The sequence below is a fragment of the Spermophilus citellus genome, assembly GCF_964194105.1.
Source record: "Spermophilus citellus genome assembly, chromosome: 10".
In the NCBI taxonomy this organism is placed as follows: domain Eukaryota; kingdom Metazoa; phylum Chordata; class Mammalia; order Rodentia; family Sciuridae; genus Spermophilus; species Spermophilus citellus.
In genome coordinates this window covers 75,832,173-75,843,822 of record NC_138197.1, presented here as the reverse complement: position 1 = coordinate 75,843,822, position 11,650 = coordinate 75,832,173, and the positions used below count along the sequence as shown (strand labels likewise).

At 33.8% G+C, this 11,650-nt stretch overlaps 1 protein-coding gene across 1 annotated transcript; it reads left to right on the top strand.

Moving 5' to 3' along the window:
• Nucleotides 1-4,970: 4,970 nt before the first annotated feature.
• On the top strand, nucleotides 4,971-5,900 carry LOC308658869 (olfactory receptor 6C76-like; the record flags this gene model as incomplete). The annotated part of the gene is given in 2 exon segments (XM_081311784.1): nucleotides 4,971-5,615; nucleotides 5,619-5,900. Coding segments are annotated over 2 exon segments (927 nt in total).
• Between the last annotated feature and the right edge of the window lie 5,750 nt (nucleotides 5,901-11,650).

The window sequence follows — 11,650 nt, the reverse complement described above, 5'->3', positions numbered from 1 at the left end:
TATAGAAAAATTTCTATATTTAAAAAATAATGTAAAATCAGCATTATGTAAAAATGCAGAGAAAAAAATGTTTATAGCACCACAATTCACAATAACAAGCTGTGGAACCAACCTGGGTGCCCTTAAATAGATGGATGGGTAATGAAAATGTGGTACACATATACATTGGCATATTACTCAGGTAAAAAGAAGAATGAAATGATGCCATTTGCTGATCAGTGGAAGCTCAATAGAGACAATCATGCTAAGTTAAATAAGCCAGACCCAGAAAGTCAAAGGTCAAATATTTTCTCTTATATGTAGAAAACAGTCCAAAATAAGGGGAAAAAGAAAATGAGGAGTTCCATCTCAAGAGAAGAAAGATAAATCAATTAGAAGACGAAATTGAAGAAGAGAGAGGAAGAACAGGTAAGGGAAGAACAGTGGGACAAAGTGACCTATTTTTCTTATGAACGTAGGGGAATGTACCAGAGTGAATCTCACCATTATGCATATCCACAAGACAATAATTTATAAGCAAAAACTATAAGTAAAGGCAGAAAACTCAGTAGAGGAAAGGGAACAGGGGGAGTGAGGAGAAGAGGGAAAGGGGATATAGTGGGGATTGAATTAGAGAAAATTATATTCCATGCTTTCATACATGCCAAAGTGAATCCTAGTGTTATGTATAACTAAGGAAAACCAATTAAAAAACACAAGAAACTGAAAAGATACTTTAAAAAAAATTGTGGTTAGAAAAATTCTGTCCTTCATTGACCATTCTCTGAAAATAAGAGAGTCAATGTAAGTCACCAGTATTTCTCCCCCACTTCCATAGATTCATCTTCCATAGCACATCCAGGTAGATACAACACAATTCTTAGGACAAAAACAATTCAAATTCAGCATATATATCATACATACTGTACTCAAAGAATTCAGCATCTGAAATGATGAACCAGACCCTAAATTGTCCAATAGAAAAATCACAAATAAGAAAATGAAATCAGGATATAAACTATGCTTGCTTGGTTTCTAATGTGAAAGGAACAATTTTTTTTTGTTCTTTTGGATACATATGTCAGTAGAGTATATTTTGCATTATTTATGCAAACATGGAGTATAAAAGTAAATGAGGGCTGGGGCTGGGGCTAAGAGGTTGGAGCACCTGCCTTGCATGTGTGAGGCACACTGGGGTTGATCCTCAGTATCACATAAAAATAAATAAATAAAGATATTGTGTTCATCTATAACTAAAAAAAAATAAAGAAAAGAAGTAAATGATATATGAGGAATTTTTTCAGATATATATATTTCATGAGTTTTATGTTTATATTGTACTCTCAATTTTTATTGTAACTTGCTAATGTGATTATGTACTAACTTTATCTTTCCTGAAATAAGTATGAATATTATTCCTATCAAAAAATAAGAATATAAATGGCACAGTTAATATGTTATGGTTTGGATATTGAGTGTCCCTCTAAAGCTCCTGAATCAATTACAGAAATATTCAGAGATAAAGTGATGAGCTTATAAGAATAGTGAACTAATCAAGCCATCTTAAAATGAATGTATTAACTGTGTACTTGCTATATAAGTGGGTGTGGTTGGAGAAAGTGGGTCACTGGAGGCATGACTTTGGAGTTTATATTTTGTCCTCAATGCCTAGGGATGAGATATATATATCTCGATCTATTGATCTTCTTGTTTGCCATGAAATTATCAGCACCCCCCACCTTTATGCCATGATGCTCCATCTCACCTCAGACCCACTGCAATGGAATCAACCATCCATGGTCTGAATCTATGAAACAGTCATCCAAAATAAATATCCTACCCTATTCATTGGTCAGAGCAATGAAATCATAACTAACAATATACTATGGCCTCTCCTCTTTCTATTTCCTGCTTTTTTACATGTTCCCATGAAGTGGTATTATATCACAATATCTTTATTTATAATAAATAAATAAATATTGTTTGGCAGGTATTTGTTTCAGGTTGAAAGAAAAGAATATGAACAATATAAAGTCCAAGGAAAGTCAAGACTGTCATTTCCTCCTTGTTTTGCTAACATTGTACATTTTTCTGTTATTTCATATTGAGGAAAAAAATACAATTTCTAAAAGTGCCTAATTAAAATTACTCAGCTTTTCTTTAGGGTGCTGTCATCAGTGCCATGCTCTCCATAGACATTTTAATTATTCTCTGCAACAAGAATCCCCTGTGTCTCTTTGGAGGAGGGAAAAAAAGCAGAAAGATCTAGCTTGTTTATTTAAGAAAGAATATTTATAAAACTAAGTTTTCTAACTGGAAGGTGAGAAAAGCAATAAAAAAATACAGCCCATCTTTATTTAAACCATAGTTACTGAGAGCCAAGTAAAATGTATTTCAGGTTTCTTAGCACCTAGGGTCAGGACTTTGTTCTTTTTAAAGAAATTTGGGACACAAGATTTGTCTTGGATCATACAACCTTGGAATATTGCTTTACTATTAATCATCTCAACAATTTTATTTCATATGCATAATAGCTTACCTCTTTTCCATTGTTATTGCTCCTTGATTCTCATTCATGAAATGAAACCTCTCTTAATTAGTTTCAGTTGATTCACAAACAAAATATACACCTTTATCAAGTCTATTTATCTGTATCTCCCCCAAACACCTAAAGAATTCCATTGTTTTCTTTCCTACTTTCTCAGCCACCCTTTTTCTCCCTCCCCTTATCCCTTCCTATATTCTTTCCTTCCTTCTTTCCTCTCTTCCATCTCTTTCTCTCTCTCTCTCCCTCATAGCTTTTCTTTTCTTTAAAGAGAGAGAGAGAGAGAGAGAGAGAGAGAGAGAGAGAGAGAGAGAGAATTTTAATATTTATTTTTTAGTTTTTTGGCGGATACAACATCTTTCTTTGTATGTGGTGTTGAGGATTGAACCGGGCCGCAGGCATGCCAGGTGAGCGCGCTACCGCATGAGCCACATCCCCAGCTTTTCTATATTCCATGAAAGTATGATCTCTGGCTCTGAAATCATTCCTTATAACCATTTCTAAAGTCAATTTTCTCCTGCCATCTCCTATTCCAATGCTAACAGCCATAGCCAAGTAGTATGATGCATGGCATTTTTGGTTGAAAGGTGATGCCAGCAAGCCATTGAGATGTTATGATATTGTTAAGATCTGCATTCATATGGATATTAGACTCCTGCTGTCCACCTTGGCCTGCTACAGGACTCCTGGAGAGTTCCCATTGGTTGGGGAAGTACAGTAGGAGGGAATTCCAGAGGAGGGACTTCCTGTTGGGGTCTGGGAGAACGCCCCGTGTGTCAGTCGGCATTTTTCCTGGGAGCCTATGGGGCATTGGCGGCAGTTTCAAAAATAAAGTTCGTTCCTGCTTGAGTGGCTCATGATTTTGTGCCCAGCCAGACTGCGGCATTTCAAACTCATACTTCTACTTGTAAATAATAAGTTGACACCAGAAACACTTTTACTCAATGACAATTTTGAAAAGCTACCTGAGGTACTCACTTTCAGACTTAACATGAATTGATTACTTGGGACTGCCCTTAGAGCTTCTGCCACCGCCCAGAACACCAGCTTTCTCAAGAGGACACAAGCTCCTTCCCAGACTATAAACAGCAGACCTTCTTGGATTCTTTGCTCAGGTCTGGTTATAGGACCTTCTGCCAGTACTTGAGACCATGTCCCAATCCCACTGGGGCCTCTGTGATATTAGCAATGTTTTTAGTGGAGCATTCCTACAAACAGGTTCACTGTACACAGCAAACATCATCAGCCCAAATTCCATCCATATGCTACATAAGTTTGTCATTATGCAAGAAAATCAGAGGTAGGCACAGACTGAGAAGTGAATATAAAGATCTGAAAGCAGAGCATCCAACATTGTCACTCAAGGAAAAGTAACCTAGCATTTCGGTTTCAGCATTAAACTGCTACCATGTGGGATTATCTCAATGTAAGTGCATTTTAAAATTTCTTGCTTCATTTATTTTTTCTCCTTTCTAATCATTGTATGACCTACATCACTTAACTTTGGCCCTCAGAAACTCATCTATACAGTGATAAATTATTATTGAATTCAAAAGGAAAAATTTTCATGCATTGCAAAATTCTGAGTTTGCTTCTTTTTTTAAAGAGAGAGAGGAGAGAGATAATTTTTTAATACTTATTTTTCAGGTTTTGAAGGACACAACATCTTTATTTTATTTTTATGTGATGCTGAGGATCGAACCCAGCGCCCCGCGCATGCCAGGAACATGTCAGCCTTACCGCTTGAGCCACATCCCCAGCCCTCTGAGTTTGCTTCTTTAGAATTACGTAAATAATAATTTTCCTTGTCCTGATTCATTTGTGAAATTATTAATTCTCCATGCCAGTAAGAATGATACTGAGTATCATGAAAAATTAAGAAACACACTTCAAAGGTTTCACGTTCAGAAATTCAGAACATGTGCTCATTGCAACAGTATTTTAACAACAAATATTTTATATTTTAAGATGTTTTACTTAGTTTTTACACACACATGGTCAGATATTTAAAGGAAAGTAGGGCACATTTGACAATATAATTTTCTTATGCAGATGCAGTTATTAAACCTATGAAGAAGCTAACTTGATATTAAATGGATGGAGATGTACACTGCAAGTAACAGACATAGATTATTTTGGTGTGGTTTATGTATACTTTCCAAATTTAGTGCAACTTCTTTTTCAAATATTTTTTTTTTGGTTGTGGATGAACACAGTACCTTTGTTTATTTATTTTTCTGTGGTGCTGATGATCCAACCCAGTGCTCTACCACTGAGCTACAACCTCAGTCTCCAAATTTAGTGCATTTTGATGGTTAATTTATTGTTTCTTTACAGGCCTTTTATGTTTTCTGACTCAGAAAAGTGATGAAAAGTCTGTCCTAAACTTATTAAAGAATTGGTTTTTATTTTCATCTTTAGACCTGGAAGAAAGGAACAATAGGAAATGAAAAATCATACATCTGCAACTGAGTTCATTCTTCTGGGATTAACAGATGACCCAATGCTCAATATTTTCATTTTTCTCTTTCTACTTTTCACCTACATACTGAGCATTACTGGAAATTTAACAATTATCACCCTCACTCTGGTAGACTTGCACCTAAAAACACCCATGTATTTCTTCCTCAGGAATTTCTCTTTTCTAGAAATCTCATTCACCACAGTTTCTATTCCTAGATACCTGGTCAGCATCATAACAGGGGATAAGACCATTTCCTATAATTGTTGCATGACCCAGGTGTTTTTCTTCATATTGCTTGGTGCAACAGAATTTTTCCTTTTGACTTCGATGTCCTATGACCATTATGTGGCTATCTGCAAGCCTCTACACTACACAACAATAATGAACAGCAGGGTCTGCACCCTGCTTGTCCTTGGTTCTTGGCTGACCGGCTTTTTCATCATCTTTCCACCTGTGATCATGGGACTACAACTGGATTTCTGTGACTCCAACATCATTGACAACTTCACCTGTGACACCTCTCCTTTGCTTCTGATCTCCTGCACAGACACATCCTTACTAGAGCTCTTGGCATTTATCCTGGCAATATTAACTATCATTACAACCTTAACACTAGTGATTCTTTCCTAAGCTTTCATCATTAAGACAATTCTGAGAATCCCCTCTGCTGAGCAAAGGAAAAAGGCCTTTTCCACTTGCTCCTCACACATGATTGTTGTCTCCATTTCTTATGGAAGCTGCATTTTCATATATGTCAAAACTTCAGCCAAAGAAGGGGAAGCCTTGACCAAGGGCATAGCTGTGCTCAATACCTCTGTTGCCCCAATGTTAAATCCTTTTATTTACTCCTTAAGGAACCAGCAGGTCAAACAATCTTTTAAGAACTTTCTCAAAAAAATGCTGGTCAAGTAAATTTTAATGATAAAGAAATGTAGTGCCTGAGTATAAATAGAACCTGATATCTAATACAATACTAGTATTCTTCCATTTGTCCATTGTCTTCAAAATCAACTTCTTTTTCCAGAATGTTTTGTTCCTTAGGTTTCTCATTTTGATCTTCATGGGTACAACCACAATTTTACATTTATGTGTGCTGAAAATCCTCAGCATGTGTTAATGTCACAAAAATGAGAATGAGGAATGATATTTAATATTAATGCTAGAATTTTAAGTGTCCTTGAAGAACTTTCTTTGAGAGTACCAAGCCAAAGCAAAATAAATGTTATTTCATGCAACCTTGAAAATTATTTTTCCAAGTGCATAAGTTTTGGTTTTTTTTTTGGTGAGGTAGTGTCTTTGTGCACATTTATATATCTCCTTGTGTCTTCTATTGTTTTTGCATCATAAATATTGTTCCTAAGGTATCAATACATAGGTGTTATATCTTCATGATGCATTTTGTCTTTCATTGTCATAATGCATGTTGCTTCATGTTTTTTGACTTTCATTTCAAGATTATTAAAGGATTATCTTGGTATTTCTGGAAGACCCCTGCTATCTCAACATTAAGCATCTTTAACAAGCTTTTCTGATGGTTGGTTCATCACTCATTTTTTTCCTTTATTTTGCTAAAATTGAACCTTGACTTTATCTTAGACTTCTTTGGAAAGATCCTGTCTTGCCTTTAGTTTCACTGGATCCAATACCCTCTTTGTCTATTTTTTTGGCAGTTTATATATAGCAAATGTGCCCTTTCTCTCACCTTGTTCTCAAAATATCTTGTACACTCATCATATACTGAATTATTTTTCAAGTTTTGTGTGGTTTTACTCTTTTAAAAGATAGGGGTGTCTTTGGAGACTTAGGAGTGTGTGTGGGGTTAAGATTATTTAAAATATCCACACTTCTGTAACAGTAAAGTCCAGCTCCTTCAATGCATTTGGAAAGAGGAAAATAAAGTTCTGGTAATAGTTTAACAACTAGCTTTTAATAAAAAAAATATTGAGACATAAATTTTACAAATGCAACTTATAAATAATAATAAAACATACCTTCATCTTCACCACTAATTTTATACACCCAATTCATTTTCATAGAATGTTTTTATCAAATTTCAATCTATGAGGAGAAAATGTTGCAGTTCAACATCAGTTTAACAAAGTCATATTTTAATCCACTTTTTCCTATAGATTTATTGTCATTAAGTCTGAGAAGCAATGTCTTATTTAATTAATTTTAAATATAATTTAATTACATTTGTATAATTAATTTTAAAATTCATGGCATTGTTTAATAACTTCCTCTCAAAATTTTTAAAATCTTGACATGGTGGCATTATTTTCTATTTTCCAAATTAAGGACAAAAAGTCTATGTTAGGGTATTCAATACAATTGCATTTGACATACACCTCTAGGATTTTCATTATGCACATTGTTACAATTTCCCACCTGTCTTTATATTTCTCCATTATATAGCTTTATTTTAATTTTATTATTTTTTTGTTTTATTAGTACATTATGTTTGTATATGATAGTGGAGTTCAGAATAACATATTCATAAACATATGTAACATATTTTTTTTCATTACTTGACTTTAGTACCTAATATTGACTCCCTTTTTTACTCTATTGGTCTTTTTTCTATTTTTATTCTTTTATTGTTGTTACATTGGTTTTATTTTTGTTTTATTTTTTGTTTTCATACATATTATGAACCCAGGAGGACTTTATCACTGAGCTACATTCTCAGCCCTTTTTATTCTTTATTTTGAGACAAGGTCTAAATTGCTTAGGCTCTCTCTATATTGCTGAGGCTAACTTTGAACTTGTGCTCCTCCTGCATCAGCCTCCCCATTCGATGTGATTGAGGCATATGCTTCCAAGTGTCTTTGCTTTTTAATTGGTGAAAAATAGTAATTCATAAAACTGGAATTCATTGTGATATATTCATACATGTACTCAGCACAATTTGGTCAGTTTCATTACACAATTTCTCCTCTTCCCCACCCCTCCTTCCTTCTTCTCAATTCACTTTCTCCATTCAGCTGTTCTCACCCCCACCACTTTTCTTATTCTTTATTTCTCTCTTCCATTCACATATGAAAGAAATCATTACACTTCTGATTTTGAATCTGTCTTATTTAACATAATAGCATGATGATTTCAATTCTGTCCATTTATCAGCAAATGACATAACTCCAGACTTTTCTATTTCTGAGTAGAACCCCAGTGTATACATATCACATTTTCTTTATCAGTTCATCTGTTGGAAGATACCTGGGCTGTTTCCACCACTTGATGATTATGAACTGTGCTGCTATAAACATTGGAATGCTATTATCACTAAAATATGCCTATTTTAGGTATTTTGGGTAAATGTCAAGGATTGGAACAGCTAGGTCATATGATGAGTCTATTTCTAGTCTTCGGAGGAATCTCCATACTGCTTTCCAAAGAGTCTGAATTAATTTGCAGTGCCACAAACTGTGTATAAGTGTACCTTATTGTATACATCCTCCTCAGCATTTATTATTATTTATGTTATTGAAGCTTGCCATTCTACCCAGAGCAAGATTAAATCTCAGTATACTTTTGATTTGCATGATGCTAATGATGTTGAACATTTCTTCATGTATTTGTTGTCCATTTGCATTTTTTTTCTTTTTAGAAATGTCTGTTGAGTTTATTTGTGGATTTACTGAGTAGGTATTTTTTCTGTGTTAAGTTGTTTTTTCTTCATATATTTTGGATATTTATCCTTTTTCAGAAGAATAGCTGTCATTGATTCTCCCCCATTCTATAGGCTACCCTTTCACACTCTTAATTGTTTCCTTTTCTGTGCAGAAGTTTTAAAATTTGATTTCATCCCACTTATTAATTGTTGGTTTTATTTATTGATCTTAGAGATCTTATTAAGGAAGTCAGTGTCTGTATGTATATGTTGGCAAGTTAACCATACATTTTATTCTAAGACTTGCAAAGTTCTTCCTCTACTTTGTAAATCTTTGGTTCATTTTGAGTTGACTTTTAAGCAGGGCGAGAGAGCGGGATCGGGTGTCATTCTTCTAATACAGATATCCAGTTTTCCCAGCGCCATTTCTATAAAAGGTTGTCTTTCCTCCAATGTATGTTTTTGGTGCTTCTCTGTATCTGTGTAGTATTGTCTCTGTGTTTCTATTTTGTTCCATTGGTCTTCATGTCTGTTTTGATGTCAGTGCCATGCAGTTTTTGGTACTATTGATCTTCAGTAGAATTGAGACTCAGTACTGTGATGCCACCAGCCTTGTTCTTACTGGTTAGGATTACTTTGGCTCTTCAAGGTCACTTATTCTTCCACATAAATTTTAGAACTGTTTTTCAAGTTCCATGAAAAATTTCATTGGTATTTTCATGGGAATTGCATTAGATTTCTGTATTACTTTTGGTACTATGGCACATTTGACAACATTATTTATGCCTATCCAAGAACAGGGGAGGCTTTTCCATCTTCTAATGCCCTCTTCAATTTCTTTCTTCAGTGATCCACAGTCTTCATTGCACAGGTCTTTTGCTTCTTTGGTTAGATTTATTTTCAGTATTTTTTGTTTGGGTATTTTGTTTGATTGTTTGTTTGTTTGTTTGTTTAGGGTATTGTGAATGGAATTGTTTTCCTGATTTGTTTCTCAGCAGATTCATTAGTGGATTAGTGAAGTATAGGAAAGCTATTGACTTTTGGATTCTGATCTTGTGTCCTGCTACATTGCTGCTACTTTATCAGCCCTAGAAGAATCCTGGTGAAGTTTCTGTTTCTGTTTAGGATCACATCATTTGCAAATAAAGACAATTTGATGTTTTCTTTTCCTATTTGTATCCCTTTAATTTCCTTTTCTTAAATGATTGCTCTGGCCAGAATTTCTAGAACTATGTTTATAGGTTTGGTGAGACTGGACACCTTCATGCTGTTCTTGATTTTAGAGGAAATGCTTTCAGATTTTCCTCATTCTTTACGATGTTTGCTTTAGGTTTGTCATACATGTGCTTTATGATGATGATGTAAGTATCTTCTATCCAAACTTTTTCAGTGTTTTTTAATTAAACATTTATTTTTTAGTTGTAGGTGGACACAATACCTTTATTTTATTTTTATGTGGTCGAACCCAGCACCTCATGCATGCTAGGCAGGCATTCTACCTCTGAGTCACAACCCCTAATGGAAACCAATGCTAAGTTGTGTCAAAATCTTTTTATGTATCTATTTAGATGATTATGTGGTTTTTAATTTTATTTATATATCTGTTATGAATTATAGTTATACACACACACACACACACACACACACACATATATATATATATATATATATATATATATATATATATATATATCTCCAAACTTGCATCTCTTGGATGAAACCAACTAGAACATCGTCTACAGTCTTCTTAATGTATTTTTAAATGTGAACTGCTGATATTTTACAAAGGACTCCAGGGTCTACATTAATCAGTGATATTTTTCTGTCATTTTTTTCCCTTAATGTGTCTTTATCTGGATTTGGTATCAGAGTGATACTAACTTTATGAATGAATTTGGGAGTATTCCTTCTCTTTGTGTTTCACAAAATAATTTGAATATATTAGCATTTATTTCTTCTTTAAAGATCTGGTAAAACCCAGCTGAGAATTCATCTTATCCAAGGCTTTTCTTTGTTGAAAGTCTTTTTAGTCCTGCTTTAATATTATTCCTTGATACTGGTCTGTTTAGGTTTTCTATATTCTCTTGTTTCAATTTGGGTAGGCCATAGTATCTAGAAATTTGTCTATATCTTCTAGATTTTCTCATTTATTTGAAAATGTTTTCAAAATAGTTTCTTTTTCTTTCTTTCTTTTTCCTTTTCTTTCTTTCTTTTTTGTAACAGGGATTGAACTCAGGGACGTTTAACACTGAGTCACATCCCCAGCCTTTTTTGTATTTTATTTAGAAACAGGGTCACGGAGAGTTGCTTAAGGCCTTGATAAATTGCTGAGGCTGGCTCTGGATGTGTAATCCTGCTGCCTCAGCCACCATAGCTACTGGGATTAAAAGAATACACTACCTTGCTCAGCTCAAAATACTTGTTTATACCTCTGAATTTCAGCCATGTCTATACCTTTTTTTTTTTTATCTTTAGTGTTTTTGGTTGGAGACTTCTCTTTCTTTTGCTTAGTTTGGCTAAGGTTTGATCTTGTTTATCTTTTCAAAGAATGAACTTTTTGTTGCATTGGTCTTTTGAATTATTTTTTATTCTAAATTCCATTAATTTGATCTCTGATTTAATGATTTCCTGTTGTTTATGGGTTTTAGAATTGGTATTTTTAAATTTCTTTTATTCCTCAAAAATTTTCCTGGTTGAGTCATTTTAGTCACAGTGGTGAAAAGCTGACTAAAACACATGTAAATGTTAAATTATAGGATAAATGTTAACTTTATACTATCATACATAATTAATACAGATACATAGATACATAGAGGGTAATGGTAGATATTGAAGGTAAATAAAACAAAATTATAAAATCTTATTCAAAATTTATCTAGAGATGGTTATTCTAAAAATCAAAAAAATGGAAATATTCAAAAACCAATGTAAACCTTTCCAGAGTAAAATTGTAATAAAACACATTCATTTGTAAGTACTACTGTATTGAGAACCAGAAATTGGGTGGCTCTAGACATTGGATTTTAACCTATTGTTTGTAGTTTTTTGAGAT